Here is a 27,391-nt window from a genome sequence, read left to right as displayed (position 1 = left end):
CCTAAACAACTACAACCACGGAATAAAAATTAAAAACAAAACATTCTAAAGCTCTGCGGGCATTTCAATGACATTTACATGGACGTAGGGAAATTAAGACCCGTTTAAATTCATTTAAGACCTCGAACACAATACAATACTTCAGCAACTCTTTAAGGCCTTAAATTGTGATTTTGAATTTTTTTACTTTTTCAGACTTTTTAGTACCCCGCGGAAACCCCGTAAAAAATTGTACATTTTTAAAAGTGGTACCTTTAATTTTAAGTGTTGTTTAATTGCTGTCACTGTAAAAAAAAATATTGTTGGTTTAACTTATAAAAGTAAGTAACCTGGTTTCCTTAAAATTTCAAGTTGATTGTTAATTTAATCATCAGAAACTCAAAATAATAAGTTATCTCAACTAAATAATTTTTTTAAGTTGATTTGACAAAAGAAAAAAATGTTGCAATAACAAATCTTGAAAATATTTTTTTTTACAGTGTTGAACCAGTCGAAAGTAGTTTTTTAACAATTTCACCCCTTATTGAATGTATTGTTTTTGTTGTGGGTGACGAGAGGGGCTACGGAAACTCTAAAGGGACATGGTGATGGGAGGAAAAAATACTAGATGGGAGGAAAAATGACTGTTAATATTTTTGAGAAACTTTGCATTCACTCTCAAAACTTGAATTCTTTGTAAATAAACGCAGTTTCTTGGGGGAATGCAAAACCTTTTCAACACAACTCAAAAGCATTAAAAACGATCCGTTTTTAAACTGATTGTAACAATAATTTTTTTCTTGTGCTGTCCCCAACACACCAAAAAAAAAAACTCTTTCAAGGTGAGTAAGTAAAAGACTATGATCAACAGTGTCGAAAGCACCTTCTTACACAAAATTCACTTAAAATGCAAAATAACCTTATTTATTTCCGAATACTATACACTTGCTAAGCATGATCCAACGTAATAAACTCATGGAAGAACTATTTGAAATATGAACCGTTTAACATTAGCTTCTGTTGTTCATAGCACACACTGCACAGACATGCATTGGTCTGGAGCAGCAGGAGGCCATCTGTAGGGCTTCTGCACTGTATCGTGTGTCAGCTTGTGTTCGATGTCACAGCGTTACAGTTTTAGCCATGAGCGAGCACAGAGCAATGCTAACCAGCTAAACCTGAGAGTGCGCGGTGAGAACTGAGGCCATGTTCAGAATGGTCGCTTACTACTTGCTCACAATGTATGTGAAACAGTAGTAGTAGCTAAAGTGACCTCATCGTGATTATTTAGCATTTTCAACAAGCCAAGAATGTTATGATAAATACTAAAGCATTAAATAATCACGGGGGGGGGGGGGGATCGGAAAAGGTAATTTAAGTGCAATGCATTGTGGGATACGGTACAAATGCAGTTCACCGCTGGGTTGTTTTAACTCAATTTTGGGTCAAATATGAACAAATTCAAACATTGGGTTAAAAAAATGTTCTGTAAAAATGTAACCCAATGGCTGGGTTTGTCCATATTTGACCCAAAATTGGGTTAAAACAAACCAGCATTTTTTAGAGTGTATGCTCGGTTCAATACTGTACACTTTAGGGGTGGTTTGAGAGTAGTATGCTATTCTAAAAATAGTCTCTTAACTCGGAAAATATGAGCCTGTTTTTCTTGATCAAAGCATTTGAAGTTAATATCGGATCACATTAGCTTTGGGAAAGTCATCATCACTAAAGTGTTGGTGGTCTTTTTAAATGATTTGTGTCTGAGGATTGCATCACAACCCAGTTAACTTCCAATGCCACCAACATCTCGCGCATTCCACCGGCCGTTTTCATCCGAGTCGAGGAAACCTGCTCCGGTAATTGAGTCCAGCTTTAGATCTGGTGTTCATGATTTGAGAAGGTTGACCTCATGTGGGTGAGGTGTGTGTGTGTGTATCTTTGGTTGACTGAATGGCCTTTGCCAGCGGAGCCAGTGTGTTCCTCCTCTTGTTCCACTAATCGATCAGCAGATCGCATTAACAAGGGCTCTGAAGTGAATGGACACGGTGGTGCTGCCCCACCTCCCCAACCCCTCACCCCTGCCGCCCCTCCCTGTGTCATCAGTCTTGTCCTACAAGATGCCTCACACCCGGCAATGGCATGGGAGAGTGACTGCGTCAGCCCGTGGAAAGAAAGCCCTCGCTCCCTCTCTCGTTCCACCAATGGAAGAGAGAGGAAGACAACAAAGTGGGGGATTCTTCACATAGCTTCCCATTTTCATGCACTGCTGCCAGTGGAGAATCAAGTGTGTCCCCCTCCTCTGGCACCTTGCCAGATATCTCATGGCTCCCCCAACCTTTTATCTGCATTCAAAGGTAGCCCTATACCTTCCATTCATCAAAGGAGTTCAAATGTGACCACCTTGCAACCCAATGCCATTTTTTTCAAATTTCTCATTGGCTGGGGGCAAAAAGAAAAGACCAACATGCCCTTTGGAAAGCCGTCAGGCCCAGACGCTCTTTGAAGCTGTGAAAAGGCTGAAAAGCAGCTGAAACAATTGGGTATTAAATTAAATATCACAAGTTGAACATGATTGTGAATGTAAACGTCCGTTTCCTGTGGACGTGAGGCTACGTGAACGTGTTTGACTTCTCAACTCAATCAAACAATATATTTCCAATTGCATAGATAATAATCTAATCTTAGATAGGTTACACTCTAAAAAATGCTGGCTTGTTTTAACCCTAAAACAGGCAACGTGTCTCACGAGTAGGGTTGGGTATCGTTTGAATTTGAACGATTCTGATTCCGATTCCGATTCCTTGTTTTGATTCCGGTTCCTAACGATTCTCGATTCCGATTCTTTTAAGAGGCAGGGTCAAAAAAGTTTAGCTAACCTTGCTAACCAACGGCCTTTCTGAAGGAAATACTCCTGTAAAAATACTCCTTTTGTCACAAATTTTGCATTTTGCCGAGATTTCGTTATTTTTAGAAAAGCGAAGCCACACTTTGGATCGCCAACGTAAGGTACTCATGTTCGACTCGCGTGGTTATGCCAACACTTCCGGTAGACGCTTCTTCGTAGGTGTTGTTCAGCGGTTTCTTCTTCCGCTCGGCGGACTGTGAATATCGAAACTAGGAATCGAAATTTTAACTTTTGAACGATTCCGGGAAAAACGAAAAGTTAGTCTCGGTTCCAATCGATACTCGATTCTCGATACCCAACCCTACTCACGAGATATTTTTTATTGTATTTTTTTGGGGGGGTATAAGAAAGATTTTTTTCATCAGATCTTTTATCACTTATGACAGCTTGAGTATGCTTGTCACATGATTTGCTTCAAATTTTTTGAGATCAATTAGTCCTAAATCCAACATGGCTGCCAGTGGTGCAGAACATTCAGATATTTAGATAAGTAAATATATATTAAACTTACTTTTCTTCTGGAAAAAAAAACAATACTGCCAACATTAATTGTGAACATTGTCTTAAGGAGAAAATTAAGTTGTTCATGTTGTTATTTAGCAGGTTTTGAATGTATGTATCCCCCGAGACACAGTGCCTGTTTAGGGTATAAAAATGGATTAAACTAGCTCTTTTTAAAATGCACTATTCAAGCTAAAATGATTGTAATTCAAGATTTCTTTGGAATATAGACCTAATTTAGACCTGAAATTAAAATATGAAAAAGTTTAAAACTTGCGTTAATTTAAATATACTGTACTTCTTTTTTATAAAATATGTATTTTACAAAATATTTTTTCCTATAAAATTACTATAATCAAAGCCATATATTTGTGTTCCAAATTTGAAGTTGATATCACAAAAATTGAGATTTTTGTTTAGGCGTAGTACCAAAAATAGCCACCGGGTGACTTATTCCATTGAATTCAATTGTGTGCATTCTGCCATAACAAATTAATAAACTTCTGTCCAAATATCACTTCTGTCACAAAATATGAAACCTTGAGGCTCAGACCTTTTTGACAATATGGGTTTTTGATTATAAATTATGAAGCAAGACGATTGCTCCCCAAAAGGGGAGGAGCCCATTAAAAGAATTTGTTTGTATGGTAACACAACGTCCAATTTCAAAACAGGTTTCGTAGGCTGAATCTTAAGTTCGTAAGCTTTCAAATGATATATAATTTGTCAACAGGCCAGGTGAAGAAGGGTATACAATTGTTTTAAACATACAGTGGCAGTAACAGCTTTTTTACACCCTAATCAGGCAACTTATCTCAGGAGACACAATTCATAAAATCCTAAATATATCAAATTTAAAAAAAAAAAAAAATCTTTTGGATTTGTTTTATTTAAGTCCAGATTGTATAAAAAATGAAATGAAATAATTTTTTGCTTAGCATTTTCCACTCTTGCCTCTAGGGTTAACCCAATTTTGGGTCAAATATGGACAAACTCAAACAACGGGTTAAAAATGTAATTTAAAAATGTAACCCAATGGCTGGGTTTGTCCATATTTGACACAAAATTGAGTTAATACAACCCAACATTTTTTAGAATGTATAAGGCTTCAAAAAAATTGGGTTATGACCCAATTATATTTAATTGGGTTATATACCCTAATATTTAAAAAAAAAAAAGTTTAAATGGTTTTATTTGTTCAAAGAGGTTTTTTTGTCGGTTTTCAAAAATGGTGACACTGTTCCCAATAGGCTTTAATAAGCACAAATGCATGTTAATGGTGATTCAACAAGTTCAAATGTAACCCTCATGTTCTGTTGAGATTGGATTTACTTTTTGTTTGGGTCTCAGTGACCCACTAAAAAATAAAATTAGTAATTTTGACATCCCCTGTTCTAATCAAACCATCATAAACATTACTGAGGCTTCAACTCTCCATTGAACCTGTTTAACATGGTTTTTGACCACAACAACCAAATACTATTGGAAAAGCCATACAGAATGCAAAAATGCATATTTCATGTTTTTGTTTAAAGCAAATGGGCAAATTTTTTTTGATGATTTTATATTTCAAATTTGTTTAGTCAACCTGCTTCTTCAATGTTGAGTATATCTGTTTAGCTAGTCTTACACCCCGAACACAAAACGAGGGTTAAGAGAAGTAATGAAGCAAGAGAAAGCGATGGAGGAAGCGAGGAAGAATGAGCGAGTGATGTAGCAGCTGATCGGACAGCTGATAATGTAGATGCTCTTTGATGGCAGCGGCCACCAGTTCACCCGCTGCACGTGTGAAGTGGGCCGTTTCATTCTGAGTGCACTTGTTCAGCATATTGTTTTAGGAAGTTGACACATTGATCTTTGGAGCTACCCGTTGGATTGAGAGCTTTTTTCCCGGAAACTCTTTGAGGGTGCTTTACACACACAATAGGTGGTAATTAATAAAATCCTAATGTTTTCACAACAATTGCATGCTGGTACTTTGTTCCCCACTCGCCCTATAACCGCTGCGATATCGAGCGAGTCTTCTTCCTGTCCTGTGCGTTAAAGGAGTAGTTCATTTTAAAAAAAAAACTTTTGCTGATAATTTACTCACCCCCATGTCATCCAAGATGTGCATGTCTTTCTTTCTTCAGTCAAAAAGAAATTAAGGTTTTTGATGAAAACATTCCAGGATTTTCTCCATATAATGGACTTCAATGGGAACCAAATGGTTCAAGGTCCGAATGAGAGTTTCAGTGCAGCTTCAAAGGGCTTTAAACGATTCCAGACGATGAATAAGGGTCTTATCAAGCGAAACGATGAACAAATCTTTTTTTGTGTAATTTGGTTCATTCAACAAATGAAATGAACGAGTTGACTCTGGAAAAGATTCGTTCATTTTGATAAACGAGTTCGAACAGGAGAGTCACGAACACGCATCACAGAACAGAGCAAGGCGACCGTTTGAGCTTATAAAACTTAAACTTTTTTTTTTTTTTTTAAATGAGCGATCGTTTCGCTTGATAAGACCCTTATTCATCGTTTGAACAGTTTGCACTGAAACTGTCTTTTGGACCTTGAATCGTTTGGTTCCCATTGAAGTCCATTATATGGAGAAAAATCCTGGAATGTTTTCATCAAAAACCTTAATTTCTTTTCGACTGAAGAAAGAAAGACATGGACATTTTGGATGACATGGGGGTGCGTAAATTATCAGCAAAAGGTTTTTTTAAAAAGTGAACTACTCGAAGCAGCGAACAAGGAGCAGCTTGATTGAGCTTCAATGTTTGCCATAATTTCTATACTTTTTACATATTGCTATAATTACTAAGCTGGGTTATACATAAAATGTGATATGAGAATAAGTGCACATAAAAAAAAATCAATAAATCAATCAATACTGTGTAAAGGCCCTGATGTACTCATAGCAAAGTGAATTTTCGTTTGTCGCTTAGGGGTAAAAAGTAGTTTGAAATATGTAAGGAGCGATATACTGTTATCAAAAACCCCAACGCCACCCACATTGATGAGAGCGAATATGTAAATATGTGCTGCACGTAAATAAACACACAACAAAAATAACAGCGGTGAGAAAAAAAGCATCTGATCATAGCAAAGTGGATGCTTGCACCAGCTCTGCAATTCTTATTTAAATAGCTCTTTATATAATAGATTGCTTAAAAATCAAGAAACTTACAATATTTAATATGAAAAAAAGCAGCTCTCAAGTGTTTATGATTTTACTTACAGACGTCTGACCCCAGCTGTCTAAACCGAAGAAATGAACCATGCCAAATAAGGCGGAGCCTTAAAGCCACACCCACCTCCATAATCGCCACGGATCAAATCGAAGATGTTGACCAACATGCGAACATTTCCGGTAAGTTCACTTTGGCAAGCTGTTTCGAACATAGATATCTATATAAAGGCTAGATGTCCAACGGCGGAGTATTTATCGTCATCACCGGCGGCCATCTTGTCACAGACAGGCTTTCTGGCGGGCTCTGTGGTATCTGATGTAAGAAATACTCTTATCTCGTTGAAATCTTGACGGATTTAACGGTTTGGTTTCTTACAAACGTTATTAACGTGGCTATAATTCTGGATGATTATTTATTTATACACTTATTATTCATAAGTATGCAGTATCATAACTACATCTCTGCCGTTTATAACAAACCAGACCGTTTGAAAATCGCTAGAAAATTGAGCAAGTTATGGTTATTTCAAAAGTACATGCACCATTAAAGCGATGTTACCAGTGAGCGAGCTGCCTGTGACAAGATGGCCGCCAGGTGCTGACTCCTGAAACGAACACCAAACCCGAAATGACGTCAAACCAGTTTGTTCGTCATTTTTGCTTTGGACCTTTAGTATCAGTAATGTGGGAAATAAAGATTTAGTAGCATTGTGGCTAGTTTTGGGCATGTCCACACACAAAAAAAAAATGCTGGGTTGTTTCAACCCAAATTTGGGTCAAATATGGACAAAAGCAAATGTTGGGTTAAAAATGCAATTGGAAAATATACAGCTGAAAGTGAACTTTGAAGTTACATTTTTAACCCAACATTTGGGTTTGTCCATATTTGACCCAAATTTGGGTTACAACAACCCAGCATTGTTTATACACAACAAAAAAATTTATGTGAGCATCAGAGGAATAAAGGACTGAATATAAGTCAATTGAAATCTGTGTGTGTGTGTGTGTGTGTTGTGCAGCTGTGAGGTTTCATACTGTAGTAAATAAGAGCTCTCAGGTGGCACATCAGATGGCCTCTATAACACCTGCTCTTCAAAGCTCAGTCATCTTCTTCACCTCCTTTTAATCTGAACTTGACTCGTGCCGCCAAAGTACACCAGACATTCATGATCCACTTGTATGTGTGGTTCAAGTAAACCCTACGTTATGGGGACAAAATGTCCCAACAAAGATGGCAATATCCAAAATCCTCCTCCATGAGGAAAACAGCATATAAATCATACTTTGATGGGTTTTTTATGTTTGTTTGTTTGTTTGTTTGTTTACAGATTAAAATAACCCTGTTACAGCACATTAGAAATCTATATCACTAAAATGGATCTGCTTTATCTAATCAAAAAAAAAAATTGGTAACAGATTACAAGCAATATTATTAATTAAATGTAACAAATTAGAATTGAGTAATAATTAATCAAATTAATTCCTTACAACAACAACCAAAAAAACATCCATTTAAGTCACCATTATGGTGATCGGTGTTTGTTTTAAAATGACGGGTTTCTCCTTCAGTGATTCTGCTTGTTAACATCAGGTGTCTTCAATGTTGGCAATATAAAGAATTAATCTTTGACGTCTGTCTGTTAGTGAGATATTTTTGTTAACTTTTTGGTGTAAACTTTACTCATTTTAAATGGTTAACTTTTAAGGAAAATTTTGATTATTATTACTCAATTGTAATTTGTTAAGTTTGATTAATAATATTGCTTGTAATCTGTTGCCACAGTTCTATTAATTATATAAAGCATATTCATTTTTACAGTGAACGTAATCATGTAATCAATAAAATATGTACTAGTCCGATTACTGAGTATTTTAAAACGTAATGAAATTAATTACAAGCATCTAAATACAAGAATCTGAGGTAACGCTTTAGATTACAGCCCGGAAAGTACTGTGTACAATGTAAAAATTAATATGCTTTATCTAATCAATAGAATTGTGGCAACAGATTACAAGCAATATTATTAATTAAATTTAACAAATTAGAATTGAGTAATAATTAATCAAATTAATTCCTTAAAAGTTAACCATTTAAAATGAGTAAAACTTACAACAACAACCAAAAAAACATCCATTTAAGTCACCATTGTGGTGATCAGTGTTTGTTTTAAAATGCCGGTTTTCTCCTTCAGTGATTCTGCTTGTTAACATCAGGTGTCTTCAATGTTGGCAATATAAAATAAAGAGTTCTTAATTAATCTTTGACGTCTGTCTGTTGGTGAGATATTTTTGTTTTTGTTTTTTTGGTGTAAACTTTACTCTTTAACTTTAATGGTTAACTTTTAAGGAATATTTACTCAATTCTGATTTGTTCAATTTAATTAATAATATTGCTTGTAATCTGTTGCCACAGTTCAATTAATTATATAAAGCATATTCATTTTTACAGTGTTCAGTGTGCCTTTATAATGAAGAAAATAGCACTGTTTCCTTAAAATTGCCTGCATACTGTATCTTCATGGTCTGATCTGGAATCTGCTGAGCAACATTTGCCTTTAACTTTCTCATGTCAGTCCATAGCAGCTTTAAATGTATTTACGGCAGAAACAGCAGGAATAAGCCCGGGGTCTTTTGTCATGCACGCTGCCCATCTCCCCCTGCCAATCACTCCGAAAGGAGGAGAAACACAGAGACAGAGAGAGGATGAGGCGGGCCTGCGGTGCCAGACAGGTCCAGCAGTGGCGATGTGGATCCAGCTGGTAATGAGGTGGCAAATTGCTGCGTTAAACCCCGACGAGAGAGACCCTTTGGTCAGTCAATCAAAGAAAGGAGAAGCCCCTGAGGGCCTGACCTGGGACGGTTCCCCATACGTCTCCTTCTGTCCGGAGTCGGCAACAATGCCGAACAATTTTTATTGATCACCCTGGAAGACTTTTCACTGACTTGTCATTTCCTTGAAGCATTTGAAGAATTGTTGCCCTCTTTTTATGGGACAGATGTGTGGACAACACTGTCAACTCTACAGACTGAGCACGAAATTCCACACATCGGCTCTATAAAGAGGGTGCGAGGTCATTAATCATTCACACCCAATTAAAAAACTGATCTTCCATGATCACTCTAAACAAAACTGGCTGTATATTTCTACTTCACTGTAGACTTGGTCAGAAGAATGCCTCATATAACCTGGCAAACTACTATAAAGTGACCCACAACGCATGATTCAAACATTTGAATGCAAACCACAGACCCTGCTTAATCATAAAAAGGCTTTATGATGCCCAAACCGTGTTATTATCGCATTACTCCAGCCGTCCCCTCAAATGCTCAATCAACGGCAATTGCATCGTGCACGCACAATAAACAAGTCAGCCTTGCAATTAGCGCAACACACCGTGGTTAAGGAATACACACATTTAACAGCTAAAACAAAGCCAGGGCTATGTGTTTTGTGTATTGTGAGCTCACCCAAGGCACTTGAATCTTTCATTATGTGATTAAGGGGCCTGCCTTTATCCCTCTTCAATTGAGTTGTCTCTTTCATTCTGGAGGCCTAATTGAAGTCAGAGTGATTTAAGCAGGTTTAACAAGGTCACAATTTAACGTTGTAGGTTTGCGTCCCTACGTAAGAACATAAGGGCGCAAGCTGTGCTTGTGACGACCTGGGTATGAATTTCTGGTAAAGCGTTGGCCCCCACCATCATTCATCTGGTTTCTTGTAAAACTGCATTTTCCTAATTGTAAGCAGACATTGTGTAAGCCAGAGCGTCAGGCATACTTTTGCACGATCGCGAATCATAATTGCGGTTGGAGAACAGCGAAATATTTACAAGGACGACTTTCAGAAACGCTTTCATTTGGAATAAGCAAACCCTTCATAGAGGCTTCACGGACTAACCTGATCCCAGTCGCCTTTTATTTAGGCGGAGGGCGGCAAATCCGTGTGGGCTGGAGCAGAGGTGGCCAACTCCTGCCTCTTCTGATTAAAAAATGTTGTCATTAAGAATAGAGGACTCCCTAATTGTTATTATCTCTCAATGGGGCCATTAAAGCAGGAGAAATCAAAGGGGTCGGGCGCTGGGGGAATGCAAGGTGCTCACATCAATGGGAGCGCGTTCGGCGCCTGAAGAGGTGGGCGCAAAAGGGGCACCCTATGATGTCACTCAGCCTCCAGTGAGCTTTCTCATGGGAAAAGTAACACTTCGCTCGGCTCGCCATAAAAGAGGAGAGCGAGCCATAACAGTAACAAGCGCAACCGGCGTGGCCGTTTGATGTGAACATGTTATCTGTCCCCTTGGCTTTTTTGTTTTCCATTCAGAGCATAAACGTGATCATTGAAGTGGTCCGCTCCATCTTCTCCGGGCACAAAAGTCTTTCACTAATTGCTGCCACATCAAATAAGTAGGAACAAGAAGGAATGGGACAAAAAAAAGCGAAGCTGGTTGGACTTTTTTGTGATCTCTCCTCCTCAGAGATTGCGCTGGCGGTTTCGAGGAGGTGGTGGAGGGCAGCCGAAGGGTAGGGGGTGGTTATCGCACAGGAAAGACCTCTTCACAGATTAGTTCTGCATCGGCAGCCGTTCGCTATTCGATTCGGGAGCGACCAATCCAGTGGCTGCCCTCTCATTGTCTTCCTGCGACGAGCAGGAACAGTGGCCCGCGAGCCGGGGGAACAAAAGCTAGGACCGACGGAACCCCGTGTGTTTTCAAAGTGTAACTCCTCTCCTTGCCGTCACGGCCCAGTGATATGAGTGTCTTGGGGCCCTGGCCCGCACCACACAGAGCAAGAAAAAGCTGTCAATTCAGGGGCCCTTTCAAAGGCGCATCACTTTTGTGCAAACAGGCCCTGAAAGTCACAGTCCATATACTTCCCAAAGCATGCTCCCAGTTAAAGAGCCATTGACTATCTTTGGATCAAATGTGATTTGTCTCAACCCCCCCTCTCTCCCCACCCTCCACCTCTTTCTCCTTCTCTTTTTGACCCTCGGCATTCTTGTTTCCCAATTGTGTCGTCTTTGTTGAGGTTCTGTTGGAAGTGGAGATTGATGGGGGAAGGGGAGAAGGAGCCATCCCTGGCCAGGAAACTGGTTGCGATCGCCATTCTGGATCTCTCATTGGATCTTGTCAAGGTCACGACCCGCCGGTGTGTGCGGTGGCGGGTTAAGGAGGCCGTCGCTTTGAAAGTGGGAAGATAAACGTATCTGATGAACACCTGTATTATATCAGAGCGCCAAGTACGCTTTTGAGTTGTATGTGTGAGGAAGGCAGCTGCCGTAAATGACTTCTTGGGAACTTTACCCCATCCGCATTAGTACTCAAATCAAGGCACTATTGATAAAAGATCAGATCTGCATATGTCCACTGTGTTACAATGATCAGAGCCACCGGAAGCCACTCAGACATGATGATACAGTGCAAGACATTGAACTTCAGTCTCTAAATATAAATCATCCACTGATGTGGAATATAATCATGCAAAATCCACTTTTTTAGTCCTTAAATGCATTTTGTTGTATATTTGGAGTGTTACAAAGTACAGAAAAGATGAAATTATTCTCTTCAGGTGCTTCGTTTATATCTTTATATTCTGTTTTGGTCATATTTTTCAACCTGTTCAGATTTTTCTGTTTTCTACGACGTTTTTTGAACTACTATTTGCAGCGGAACTGCCAAATAAGGACATTGACTACCGGTCCAACACTTCGAGCAATCCGCCATTATTATTTCTCGCTCCGATTTTGTAATCCGAGCTCAATGATGCAGAAGTTACGAGAGGGCAAGTCAAAATGTTCGGTTGTTGGATGTAGTGAGCTGAAGCACTTCAAGGATTCCCACTTTAACAACCTCCGCCATTATACAGAAGGGTTTGCCGATTGACTTCGTCTGAATGAGGGGTCAATTCCTCCTATCTTTGGAGACGACGAACAGAGCATTTCGATACGTTGTAAATATCGTTAATAAAAATAAAGTACTTTACTTTCTTAACCCTTATGCTGCATTAGGGACATTTTTGGTCTTTTGCAGTTTAATTTCTTTGACCATTTTGGCTGTTTTAATGCAAATGGTATGAAATTTGGCAAAATTGTGACTTTTTGGATACATGTAAAAAATGTGATCCCATTTTGCAAAATATGTATAACACACACTGTGTAGATCAAATAGTAACACTCAGCACCATAAAGACCAAAAATGGCCCATTGAAACCCATTAAAACGTTGTTTAAATCTGATGCTGTCAGTAATACATGAAACATGATTTTTGCACAAACATCCTTTCATTTTGAAGCAAAAGCATTATATTTGCATTATATAGTGTATTCCACCAGATGACGTCACTACATATTTATTCCCTATGGGTGGAAATGCACCTTATTTTAGGCAATAGGCAATGTTTAATAGGTGGCCATTTTTGGTCTCTAACGCGCTAAGTGGGATTTTTTGCAAAGTGGGACTGTGATAATCCAAATCTAAAGTTTTCTCTTTGCATTTAGTTTATTGAAAATAATTGAATTTTTGTGTTTTTCCTCTTATACAAATCAATGGTTTCGCAAACAAAACTGGTAATTAAAGGGTTAAAATCCTGAAATTGAATACATTTTTGGTAGTTATGATGAGGACTGATGCTGGTTAAAAGATTTAACTTGGTAAAAGTGGAAAATAATAATAATATATAATATTTTAGGCAATGTTTAATATGTGGCCATTTTTGGTCCTTAATGCACTCAACGGTGTTAAAAATCTAATGCAGCACAAGGGTTAAAACACATGGTGGTCATGGTTTCGCAGTTCCTTTGTCTTTCTTTGTTTTTGTTTCGAAGTAACGTTACACGTCTGCAGTATTATTGTTCTTGAGTTTCATCAATGGTCATTTAAGTTAGCTGCTCTGTTTTCTGATGCTTTCTAAACGCATCATATCAATACAGATTGTTTGTGGTAAGATTAGACCGTAGTCAGTCATCTTGTCAGTGTGCTTGTTTTAACAAGAGAAATAGTCGACTTTCACTAATAACACAAAACAGTTAACTCGCATTGTTCTGCAGGTTCGTCGTAGTCTTTATCAACTCGCTCGCTCTGGCTCGAATATTTAAGGCTTGATGGACAAGTCTTCTGTTGTTGACGTTTTATTAACGTGTGAATAAAAATGTTCTTTGAAGGTATCGTATATAATCGTATATCTCTAATCAAACTACAATAATGGCCGAACGTGGGGAGTTGAACTGACCGTGAACTCATCGACCTGGAGAGCGGGCGGGGTATGACGCATCTCCTTTTTATTTAAAGGGGCCGCTTTGAAACGGGTCGCTCAAAGACGCACATCAGAAAAGGGGCTTGTGGAGCTATAATAATGAGGAATTCAGACCCAAGCATTGCAGTTATGCTTTATATAGACCACAACGGTATGATTTATATGTAAAAACGAATGATTTAAAAGCATGATATGTACCCTTTAAATTAAAGGTCTTTTACAGTGGGCAGCTTCTACTGTTTCACTTCATCTAGAGACAGTGAATCTTGTGAGTATCTATCTGCTGCTTTAAGATTCATCCTAATCTTGCAAATCCGTCTGCTGTGCATGAGACCGACTGTGAGTATGCGGGCAGGCCCCTTACTGCTAAAAATATTTGATGGAGGCTTCGTATAGGCCTTGTCACAAGGGCATGGTGTTTGTACATGGAGTATGGCAGGTCTAAAAATACTTATTATACCCCTGGGGATCTTATCCTTAGCTTGCAGAGGCAAGATTGAAAGGCTGGCCTCTTAAGAGGAAATGAGCCAGGTGTATAGCAAGAAATGCCACTTAAGTTTGGTTAGGGTTGTTGCTATAGGGCATTGCTGAAGTATGCGTCCATTTGAGTATACTCCTACTAATATGGATGTTTTCAACACCTGCACATAACAACTGATTTGTGATACTCAGAGGACCAGCACATCTGTATACTCTTTCAAACTGAGCTGTGCAAATGCGGGGACCTTCTGACCTCCTCACATATTCGTTTTTTGTAGTTTCCACCTTTGTCTTCTGCTGTTTTTAGTGCCATTTTTTATCTTTGAGTAGTTCTTAAGTTAAAACCAGCATCCCAACTTATAAAAGATGCTGCTTTTGGAGGATGCATTGCAAGGTAGGAAAGCATCAACACACATCCGAATCCAATGTTAGCTTCACTTCTTCTCTCCTAAGATACTTTCATCTGATACATTTTTAATTGCTGCCTTTGAAATCCCCCAATCTTGACATTTGAGCTAAAAGATGGTGTCTGAAAGTTGTGGTTGGTGGTCAGTTTGTGTGTAAATGTATATTTTTGACCAACAGTTTCCACTTCTTCTCATGTCATTTCTTGAAAATGTCATTAAATATGCTTAGTTATCACCAAAGCTCGCTCTGTTTTGCTGTAGAACTGTTGCGCTGCCTCAGAAGTCTCATGAGGTACCTTCATGTGCAACAATACACTCTTAGAAGAAAAGGTTCTATATAGAACCATAAAAGGTTCTATCAGCGCTACATATTTGGAACCCCTAAAAGGTTCTATACACTCTTAAAAAAGGGTTCCTCTGGGTTCTATATAGAACCCTGAGGTTCCACACTTGGCCAATAGAACCTTTTACCAAAAGAAAAAGGTTCTTTATATAACCATTTCATATATGAAGCGGAGGATGGAACCATTTTTGCTTCTAAATAGAATCATTTCTTCTAAGAGTGTACCTACAAAGTCATCCACTATCCAATCCTGCTCCTTTAGGGCAACTGCAGAGTTTAGCTCCAATCCCAATTAAACACGCCTGAACCAGCTAATCATGCTTTCCAGGATAATTAGAAATGTCCATGCAGGTGTGTTGGGATATCCTTGATCTAGTGGATTGCTCATTTAGTGCAGTCAATTCCAAACACATGTACAACTGACAATTCAGACCATACGCCACTACTTTCGACTGATATTTTGGTCGCTAGATATAGGTCAGGTCCTACATTCAATGGGGAACTTTCAAATTGGGTTTGTAACTGTTGGTGAATTGGTGGCTAATTTATATGACTTCCTACAATACAATTTATACTTTTTCATGTGATCTGTTTACGCCCCACTGACGGTTAGGTTTAGGGGATGGAGCTTTTGCTTCGTGCTTACTTTTCACCTTCACCTCGTAAAATAGTTGTGTTTTCGCATGAGATTGCGTTGGTTTATTTGCTCATAAAAGTGCAGCACTTTTATCCCCAAGTCACTCAATTTGAGGTATCATTCATGTCTGTGTGGGTTGTGTTACAGCATGGTAATTAACGGTAAAGTAAATCCAACCTTAGTCGTAGCCTTCGTAACTTGGAGATTCTAGAGATCCCTAAAATCTGTTATTCTTTTGTATGAGAACATGGACATGGGCTTCTTTATTATGTCATGACCTCAACAAGGCATGGTGTATGACTCCTGGGTCTGCAGTCGGGATTAGGTGTGTGATAATCTCTTTGTTTAGAACAGGCTTTGTCATTTGATTTGGGATTTTCTGGGACAAAAAGCAACAAGGACGAGGGGATGAGGTGAGTGGCCTTTTGTCAAAATAATGGGAAAATCCAGATTTGCTTAGTGCTGTAAAAATGTTTACTCAGCGGAATTAAGAGTTTGCGCTCTTAATAAGGTCGAGACGACGGCGTACAACCTCCAGCTGTGAATTATGAGCGGAATCATCAAAATAAAATGCGTTTTCCAGGGTCAAGTGGTATTGCTATTGTTCTGGAAATATAAGAAACATTGTTGCTCCCCTACAGAGCATAAGCGTCGCTCCCGTTTGAGAACGAGGGTCTGAACTCAATTTAAGGACCTTTTGTTGGTATTACCTGAGAAAGCAGTGGAGGGTCTGTGGGGCAAGACCACCATGCAGCATATCGCCTCCCAGCAGTCGGCTGGGGGACTATTGGTGGGAGGCAGGGGGTCATATTCTCTTTTAGTCTGGGAGTTAGCGCTCTGCCACCAGGAGGGAGGCCTGGCCACAGTGGGGAAAAAATATCCCAAATCCCCGAACACTAACTCGCACAGCTGGGTAGAGGCAGAGAGACAGTGGCTGAAAAGCAGATTCAGTCAGCCTACAGCAACTCCCCCAATCACTCAGCCCACCTCCCAAGGCCCATTCAGGGCAAAAAGAGAGAGAGAGAGAGAGAGCACATTCCCTTTGAATCTAACCACACCAAACATTATCAAGCAAGGCAACGCAACACACCATTAATGTTGCTGCCGGAGCTGTCTGTGCACCCGTACTCCAAACTATATGTATAATCCGACGGGACGTCCCATTGTGGACATTTCTTAAGGGCTACGGAGACAAAGGGTTAAAAGTTCCCCTTCAGAGGACATCTGAGTTGAAGGGTTTCTCAGTGTCGATAATTTGTCTAGAATAACTGCTGTGAACCGCTTGCCTTTAAAAAGAGAAAACCTTTTTGCCCAAACCCACATTGCTGTAGGTCTATGCTGAATGAGCACTTCAGAGATCTTAAAGAGCTCTTGCTGTCAGAATGGAATTTGGAGTGACCACAGAACAGTCGTCCATTCTGTTTCATATTCTGTTTCATCTGTTTACACACTTTTCTTTTTCAGAGAAATTCAAACAGCTTAAAGCATAAAATCACATGAATAACTATATCTGCTCTGGCTGCGAGGTGGGAATGATTTTTCAATATTTTTGGTTTTGTAAATCGTAAAGTTTGTCCCAAAAACGACTGAATATGTTAAATCTAATCAATAAATTTGAGGCAACAGAGCACAATTAACTAAATTTAACAAATTAGAATTGAGTAAATGAATTACTTAAAAGGTAACCAATTAAAATGAGTAGAATTTACACATTTTTAAAAACAAAAATATCAGAAAAACAAGATTTATTAAGAAAATCATATTTTTAAGTCACCATTGTGGGGATCAGTATGTGTTTTAGTTGGGCCAATTCTTCTGTCTTCGATGATTAAATTGCTTGCAATACAAACTGAATGTAAGCTTAGTTTTTTGTTTGCAACTTATATTTCAAGATTTACGTGCATGTGTCATGTTTAGGCTTACAAGTTACAATCAGGGTTAAGTGGTTCAGTGTTGTTCTATCATTTCCCCAAAGGAACATGATATGACATGCAACAGATTACAATCAATATTATTAAAATTGGTAGAATTTACACATTTTTTAAAACAAAAATGTCAGAAAACTCTTTTTTTTTTATTGCCAACACTGAAGACACCTTAATTCATCTTTAACGTCAGTCTTTGTTTAAAAATGTGTAAATTCTATTCATTTTAAATGGTTAAGATTTAAGTAATTCATGTGGTTAGTTATTTCTCAATTCTAATTTGTTAAATTTAATTATTAATATTTATTGTAATCTCTTGCCTCAATGTTATTGATTAGATTTACCATTTGTATTCATTTTTACAGTATATTGTTTAATATAATAAGTAGATGAATTCTGTTCTACTAGATAACTGTTGCAGAATGCATCACTAACTTGTCAAATAGTTTTGATGTTAAAATATATTCTCATTTTTGCCAATAAAGGTCATTGTCCTTATTAGTTCAGGCGGTGATTTCATGATAAAAACAAATGGCATTTTAAACTTCACAGGTTTTCAATCTTTGCTTTAGGCTTAACTCTTTGGTTTGATCTTGAGGAAAGGATCTGATCTCTGAACCCAGTTTTTCCACCAATAACCGGTTGTCCAGTGATCATTTCGCTGAGAACATTGGCGGATGGTGACATCTAGTGGGCTTTCATTTGGAGGCACTGAGAGTGGATCACTTGATGTGAAGCTGTGTAGACCGACTTTAAATAGACTCGGTAGTGTTGTATGGTTAATATGGAAATTATATGAGTTTACATTATAATATTAGAGCACATAGTCCGAACTGTTGTTCAGATGTTATGGTTAGAGGAAGTAATTATTTGTAAAAGTTATATTTTGATTTGAGACTATTATGTTAATGATTGATCTTATCAATTTAAAAAGTACATTTTTGATTGGTTACATTCATGATACTCTTATATTTACCTGAGAAGGCTGGGGGTTGTTCTGAGAAACCCAATTCATTGCAGTCAACATAGATCATTTTGATTCTGTTTTCTTGTTTTTCAACATGCTGCACATTGAAAATGAAAGATAATTTGGATTTCAAAGGTTGCAGATAAAGTTGCAGATAAATCTGTGGCTAAGTGACGCACAAGAAGCCATAGAAGAAATCATATGCGTTGGATACAATGCATTTTTGTTTGGTTGTAAATTATGCTTGAGCAGGAACTATCATGTTAAGAATACCAACATATTTGTCTTCGATCATTAAATCGCTTGCAATACAAACTGAATGTAAGCTCGATTTTTATATATATATATATATATATATATATATATATATTTTTTTTTAACATGATTTCACCAAGTACAACATGTTACTGGATCAACATTGTAATTAACAAGCAGATTTAAAGGAAAAAATGTAACAATTTATGTCAAGTTTAGGCTTACAAGTTGCAACCAGGGTTAAAGGCATAGTTCACTTTGAAATTAATTTTTGGGATGTTTTAGGTGAGGTAAAAACGATATAAATACTTGTTTTCTCACACAAACCGCTCTTTTCGTATCTTAGGCCATCAATGTGTACTTGGCCTACATTTATGAGTCATTAAATCATGTTTAATTTGGACTTCTCTGTGCATGCTCTTTGAGGTGGTGACCATAGACATCCATTATATGACTGATAGACAACAACGGTTTGACTTAAAAATATAAAAAAAATGGAAAATACTGTGAAAAACAAAGACACCTACATCTTGGATGCCCTTGAGGTAAGATAAAACATACCAAAAGTTCATTTCAAAGTGAACTATCCCTTAAATGGTTCAGTGTTGTTCTATCATTTCCCTAAAGGAACATGACTTACTTGACAAAATCACAGTGACCAATATGTATTGCTTCATATAGTTTGATAAGAATATAGTTTCAACAAAGATATGTTCTGCTTGGTTAAATCACGTCATACTGGCTTAAATATAGGCATCTGTCTGCTGTTTCATGGCAAAATGTATATATCTAGATATATCTCGAGGGCTTTTCAGCAGCGCTCTGTTGTCAGCAATGACGTCACCCCAATCGTCAAGTGCGTCACGGTTCCTTTAGCTTATATGAATTAAATATAAAAGTCTTATATAAGAGAATGTCTCCCTTTGCCACCCTGTGTGACATTAGATGTTGTTGCCAAAGGGTCATCTCAGTTTTTCCCTGTTTGTTTTCAGACCGCGTGCTGGTTTTCCAGGTCATTCTGGTGTCATAAAAACTAGAGCGCTCCTCTCTGAAGTTGGCCAGCACTCAAATGCTCTCTGCCCTGTACAACCTGAGTAGTTGCAGTATGTGGATGATTCAAAAGTTATAATGTGAATATACACTGCCAAACCAAAAAAGTCAAAGTGCTTAAGAGTCTGTGATTGGATGACTATTGTAGTGAATATTATGTTTCTAGCATGTTATGCACTCACCTAAAGAATTATTAGGATCACCTGTTCAATTTCTCAATTTCACAATTATCTAATCAGCCAATCACATGGCAGTTGCTTCAGTGCATCTAGGGGTGTGGTCCTGGTCGAGACAATCTCCTGAACTCCAAACTGAATGTCAGAATGGGAAAGAAAGGGGATTTAAGCCATTTTGAGCGTGGCATGGTTGTTGGTCTCAAGAGTATTTCACAATCTGCTCAGTTACTGGGATTTTCACGCACAACCATTTCTAGGGTTTACAAAGAATGGTGTGAAAAGGGTAAAACATCCAGTATGCGGCAGTCCTGTGGGCCAAAATGCCTTCAGAGGAGAATGGGCCGACTGATTCAAGCTGATAGAAGAGCAACTTTGCTGAAATAACCACTCGTTACAACCGTTGTGAAGCCACAACACGCACAACCTTGAGGCGGATGGGCTACAACAGCAGAAGACCCCACCGGGTACCACTCATCTCCACTACAAATAGGAAAAAGAGGTTACAATTTGCAAGAGCTCATTAAAATTGGACAGTTGAAGACTGAAAAATGATGAGTCTCGATTTCTGTTGAGACATTCAGATGGTAGAGTCAGAATTTGGCGTAAACAGAATGAGAACATGGATCCATCATGCCTTGTTACCACTGTGCAGGCTGGTGGTGGTGGTGTAATGGTGTGGGGGATGTTTTCTTGGCACACTTTAGGCCCCTTAGTGCCAATTGGGCATCGTTTAAATGCCACGGCCTACCTGAGGATTGTTTCTGACCATGTCCATCCCTTTATGGCCACCATCCTCTGATGGCTACTTCCAGCAGGATAATGCACCATGTCACAAAGCTTGAATCATTTCAAATTGGTTTCTTGAACATGACAATGAGTTGACTGTACTAAAATGGCCCCCACAGTCACCAGATCTCAACCCAATAGAGCATCTTTGGGATGTGGTGGAACGGGAGCTTCGTGCCCTGGATGTGCATCCCACAAATCTCCATCAACTGCAAGATGCTATCCTATCAATATGGGCCAACATTTCTAAAGAATGCTTTCAGCACCTTGTTGAATCAATGCCACGTAGAATTAAGGTGAAAGGGGGTCAAACACAGTATTAGTATGGTGCTCCTAATAATCCTTTAGGTGAGTGTATGTTTGGCAACAGTTTTTCTGATGGAATGTGTAGATTTTCATTTTTCATATGGCCATATTCCAGGATGACAATGTCAACAGCATAGTTCAAAACAAAATAATAATTAATAATTTCTGAACATTGACTCTCAGTCTTTATTTACATGTTTATCATGTTTTCTCAATAGAATTCATAAAAGTATGCAATGTAATAGCATATTTCTAATATTGTAACGCAGTGTGACAACATGCCCCAACAGCCCTGCTAGTGTCTTCTGCTAGTTAGTGAATCTTTAAAGAACTGTATCAGATTGGAGATTAAAATAATACAAAATAGAGATGAAAAATTACCTGAAGTAAGAAATGTACTTTTGCTCTGGTTAAATAAATGTTCAGTGATAGCCTATCTTACAAAGATTTCGGAATTTTGGCGCAATTTTTTTTCTCTGTATAGTGTTGAAATGGCAACTAAATACCCCAAGTTTTGTCATGCTAGCATGTGTGTAAGTATTAAAAACAACTAGCCCCGCGCTCCCCTAAAGGTTGAATGGAGTGCGACTCCCGCTACGTTTCACGTACGTGTACGAAATTCGGTGCATGCAAGTAATGACTCAAGACCTACAAAAAAGTCTCTTAGAGCGTATCCCTAAACCATTTTGACCTTCCTCTCCAATTTTTTGTGCAGTTTTTGCCATTTTCAGGCCTCGTACTTTAACAAACTCCTCCTACAGTTTTAATTTCCTGATGCATATTGGAAACGGCATGTTCATCCTAAATCGTCTCTGCGTCCGACTGAGGGAACCAGTAAACCGTTTCCTCCAGACTCAGATTCGCATGGTGTACGTTTTTTTTAGTTAGAGAGTTTTTGATGGAACCAAAGTTTCCAATTCGGGTAGAGATTAACATATCATTATTGACAAAAAGATAAAACATTAGATGTGTTGTTTGTATATTTACTGCAATTTTTGTGCCATTTCCTCAAAGTCCATCAGTCAAAATGTCAGTTTCCCAATCCATATTATTATATGTCAACATTTTATAGTGACAGTTGGGGCATGCATACAGAAATATCATCGTGCTATAACAGTGCTTTTCAGAAATGTCGTCAATGCTTCCTAGAATCCAACATAGAGGCTTTGAACCCAATGACGCCAGGCTTCTGAAGCGCTCCAGGCCGGTGTGTGTGTGTTAGCTCAGCTGTTAAGACTCCTACACACCATTACACACCACATCTCATGCAGGACAATGACCAAAGTTTTCAGAACTCAGATTTCACGTGTCGTTATGAACGTTTGCCAGCTATAAACCTTGTGTGATCAGCTGGAGGGTTTCAGAGGCTAGACGCAGTAAACAGCTGGGTAAAAAAAGTCACTCTAGTTTTGATCTTATGGTGTAAGAACACACAATACTGAGTTGTTTCAACCCAGATTTGGGTCAAATATGGACAAACCCAAATGTTGGGTTAAAAATGTTATTTCTAACTTTCAACTGTAAATTTTTTTTAACCCAACATTTGGGGTTAGTCCATATTTGACCCAAATTTGGTTCGAAACAACCCAGCATTTTTTAGAGTGCATGATTACAAAACTGCCTTGATAACTCATCCTGGTTGCATTTTTAATTTCAAAGATGTTCATAATTCAGTGCGTCAATACAACACAGCATTTAAGTGTGGCTATAGTCAAAAGTAGCTATCAAAAGTCTTCAGAGGTACACTCGTTGTTTTAACCCAACTTTGGGTGAAATATGGACAAACCCAGCCAGCCATTACATTTTTAACCCAACGTTTGGGTTTGTCCATATTTCACCCAAAGTTGGGTTAAAACAACCCAGCATTTCAAGAGTGTAAGAGGAGACAAAAAATCTGAATCCAATTTGCTTGTGGTTGAATTCGAATCAGTCCTCATTTGGCAAACACATTGTTTTTTATGATTGTACCGAGCCATCTCTGTTCTGGCATGGAAGGTCACGGCTGGAGAGGTCGGGCTAATACTCACGTGCGGTGAGTACAGACGGTCACAGGTGAACACAGGTCACTGGTGTATCTCCGGCACACACAGCTGTTCAAATGAGGCCTGCACCTGAGCTCTTGCTTCAGATGGATGAACAGGTGGCTGCTATCATGCAGAAACACATATCTGGAAATAATGATTCCGATTATGCAATGTGTGTGTGTGTTTGAGTACGTGTGGAATTAGAGGAGTCCCTCTTGAGCAAATCCACCTGGTTGATCAGTAGTATTTTATGCACGTGTAGATTGTGTTTTCCGTAACATGTCTGCATTCAGTCAGGGCTGAAAGCTTCAGATGTGAACGTGATTTCAACAAGTAGGACACGTTCCTGAATCAACGTTCTTGTTAAATCTGGAAAGACATTCCAATCAACTAATCAGTTTACAGTTAATGTCAACTTTAGGCTTAAAACAAGGGTTAGGAGCTTCTACACCGTTCTTAATCATAGGCCTATCATATAATATCGTATCATTTCCCTCTAATTTTAAAGGATAATTCCGGTATTTAACACCTTGAGTCTATTTTGTAGTCTGTTTTGAATGAAATAGAGTGGTGGACTTAGAAATTTTGACAATGGGTCCTGTCTCGACTTTTTGACTTTTTTAGAATCGCCTGTGACTGCGTTAGACTGGCTGTCTATGGGCATGCACAAACATGTCCTTAAAACAACCCTTAACGTTCATTTTCAAAACTGTGCAACTCACCGAGTGGTAGTACTTTTAGTTGAAGGAGAACTATGGACGCAAAAAATTATAAATGTTGTACAATACAACACCGTGTCCATGTACACAAAATAAGAGAAAAGAGGCTAATTTTCGCACATTAAAAAATAAATACGACCTCAAGGTTTGTCAATCACGCTTGTACACTGCCTCCGAAACCTTCATCCGTCATTAAAAAAAAACATTGAATCGGGTTTCGATTTTCTGCATTTTTCGCATCTGTAGCAAGCAGTTCGAATGGTGTTTTGACAATTCAGAGCCACCGACTTACGAATACGAAAAAACGCATACGAAATTTTCAGACTCAGTGTGAAAGGGCCTTTTGAAGTTCTTTCAGGAGCTTCCTATACAACCTTTTAGAGGTTCCCATCATGGGATCATTTAGGCTATGTTTACACAGAAACGATTCTGAAGAGAAAACACAAAAGTGGCGTTGCGTTATCACTTTTATTCTGCGTTTAGACGAGGGTTATGGTTGGGAAATCCACGTGCATATGGTGACGCAAAAGTGTGTGAAATTCAATGTAGTATGCACTCCAGGCGGCTAGGTGGCGATGTGCAGTGGTGGAATGTAACGAAGTACAAATACTTTGTTACTTTACTTAAGTACATTTTTCACGTATCTTTACTTTACTTAAGTAAAATAAATAGTGCATACTTTTTACTTTTACTTTCGTTACATTTTTCAGAAATTATTATACTTTCTACTCCACTACATTTCTACAACTTCTGTTACTTTTCATTACATTTTCTGATCAGTTTTTCCCCTGCCAAAACGTAATCTGACCGTCCGTTCGTTGCACGTTTGTCTCACTAGTGACGTTTGGTTGCCATAGATACATAAACCCGGTCACACTAAATGCGTCTCGCACGCAGTGTGTTTATCGTTCAATTTAAACGCGAAAATTTGATTTTATGTGCATAGGAAACGCACCGTGTGTAATATACGTTTGGTTAGGATTATGGCAAGCCAAGAGGTTCAGAATTACACCATATATGAATCGCGTTTACTGCCAAACATAGTTATTAACATATAGTAATAAGCATGATGTGTAGCTATATTGCCTAATTGCAAGCTTGTTTCAGAATTTTTTTTCCATCATTATTGAACATCATTATAGGAGTATTAAGTTGAATTCGTTAGAATTAAATGTTTTATTAATCATTAGAAAAATAGACATTAAGAGAATAAATTGTTATGCAAGTACTTTTACTTTTAAGAGTTAAAGTACATTTAAAATCAGGTACTTTTTACTTTTTACTTAAGTATAGTTGTCATTGTGTTACTTCTACTTTTACTAAAGTAAATATTTATCTGCTTATTTGTACTTTTACTTAAGTACTGAGATTCAGTACTTCCTCCACCACTGGCGATGTGAAGCACTGCCACACAACACCAAGTCCGCGCGCTTGCGTACAACCTTCACTGTCAAGCAGATTTTTGCCCTTTTTTGCCCGTTTTTACCCTTTACACGGGAATGCGGCGGTGGAGCGTTTTTAAGATTTCCACTCTGGAGGGTGGTTTCGTTTTTTTGCGTTTTTAAGCCCCAAAAACGCTGTCGCCGTGTTAACGAAAGGCACATCCGAAAAAATATTTTTACGTTTTCACCCGCGAGCGTTCTCGTGTAAACAGGCCCTTAATGGATATAGTTCGAATACATTCTCTTTTTTCTTAAAATTTTTTATTTAATGTATTAAACAGCTCTTTAAACACCCGTGAACCAGCTAATCAAGGTCATCAGGATTGCTAGAAACTTCCAGGATAGTGTGTTTGGTGAGGTTGGAGATAAACGCTGCCGGATGTTGGGACTTTAGGAGCAGGATTGGACTTCAGGAAAGGTCCGTTGTCCGCTGTCGATAGTCTATCGATGTACTGTATGAAGCACAGCTTCACTTTCAAACCAAGCAGTTTTAAGGTCAATTTGTAAGAATCTGCCTTCTACATGGATTCCCCTTGAAATAATTGGATATTGCCAGGGAAATTTGTTGAATAACGATTATTGTGACCGCACCTAAATTCTAACATTACTGCTATTTCTTATCTTCTTTGGTCAAAAGGCGTGGTCACATGTCTTGTGCAAAAGGTCCATTGCCTGTTGGTATGGATGAACCACAGATCACACATAGGTTGATTTCTGTTGGTTAATGCGGCGAATACGAATAATAACGTTTGGTAAAGAATCATATTTAAAAAGCATTTATAAATCATGAGATATAATCACATAAAGAGACTTCTCAAACAAGCCAGCGCAAGCCCCTGCGTCTCTAGTCAGTAGTGTTACGTAGTTATTTCCTTGAGGAAACTGTCATGATTTGTTACGGTCAGGTCTCAGTGGAGGGAATTACTTTGAGCAGTAACCTTTCTATTGTTTGGGTGAAGCGCTAGACGTTGGTCAAAGGTTACACTTAGCAATGACTCAGTGTAAGGCCCCTGTCGAGAGCGACCTCTGTGGTTGTCACTGTCCTTATGGAGCAGGATCCCCATGGACCATCTCTGACGCAAAGGAGCGCCTACTGGGAAAAGCGAAGGGGAGACTGAGGAACCCCAGCTGTGGATCTCCACGGCGCAGGGAACCCATCTCGACAAACCACCAAACCACATGGCCTGGTGCGTCTTTCTCTCCACCCACACACAGTTGTACACACTGCGACCTCATATGCAGGGCCCGCTGTGCAATGCATCATCTTTTACACTTATTTAGCACCAGGTCAGCTCTGTTCAAGTTAACCTGGCTGCTATTGTGGATTATTTCAAATCCAACTATAAACAAATGAGTCAGTGCTAATGAGTTGAGCAACTTCAAAGTTGTTCACGACAACTTTTATTGACTTGAAACTGCACTTAGTAACTTTTCGTGTTTATTTCACTGGCGGATATGACAGTGACCTTGGACTTTATACTGACACCTATTGTACCTAAAGGTTTTGGTGACCATTGCACTTGATTATTATGTCACTTATGATTTATTTATTCTGCAGCCAAAGTTTAGAATAATCATGTGATCTCAACATAGTCTCAAACATAGATGGCACACAATAATGGCAAGCTTGATGAAACGCTCTAATGTGATTAGCTTCTAACATCTGGAAGTTTAAAGGGTTAGTTCACCCAAAAATGAAAATTCTGTCAGTATTTACTCACCCTCATGTTGTTCCAACCCTGTAAGACCTTCGTTCGTTTTCGCCAACACAAATTAAGATATTTAAGATATTAAGATCGCTCCTGCATACTAGTCCATAGGCTTCTTGAGGGAATGACTATTGCTGGCATCGAAAAGTCATCAAATACATCGTTAAAATAATCCAACTGACTACAGTGGCTCAATTTTAACTATCAAACGACGAGAATACTTTTTGTGCGCAAAAACAAACAAAAATAACGACTAAATCCATAATTTTGTTTATAGTAGCAAACAATCCATCTGATTATTCCACTTTTTTTGTCTGAAAAAAATATTACTCGTTACTTTTGGAAAGGCAGAAAGTAC

The 27,391-nt window shown here is 38.5% G+C and overlaps 1 protein-coding gene across 3 annotated transcripts in view; it reads left to right on the top strand.

The window, feature by feature from the left end:
- Positions 1-27,391, top strand: part of ano1a (anoctamin 1, calcium activated chloride channel a) — a 190,804-nt gene that overhangs the window by 71,879 nt on the left and 91,534 nt on the right. For all 3 annotated transcript variants that reach the window (XM_089116861.1, XM_089116936.1, XM_089116753.1), the window contains exon 2: positions 6,614-6,743. Coding sequence is in view for 1 of the 3 variants with exons in the window: in XM_089116753.1 (XP_088972879.1) it covers positions 6,614-6,743 (130 nt within the window). In the remaining 2 variants the exon portion in view is untranslated. The remainder of the gene's footprint in view (positions 1-6,613; positions 6,744-27,391) is intronic.

This window comes from Pimephales promelas, chromosome 1 (genome assembly GCF_988280905.1).
Source record: "Pimephales promelas chromosome 1, fPimPro1.hap1.1, whole genome shotgun sequence".
NCBI lineage: Eukaryota > Metazoa > Chordata > Actinopteri > Cypriniformes > Leuciscidae > Pimephales > Pimephales promelas.
The sequence above is the reverse complement of the archived record's forward strand: the minus strand, read 5'-3'. Positions and strand labels throughout refer to the sequence as shown.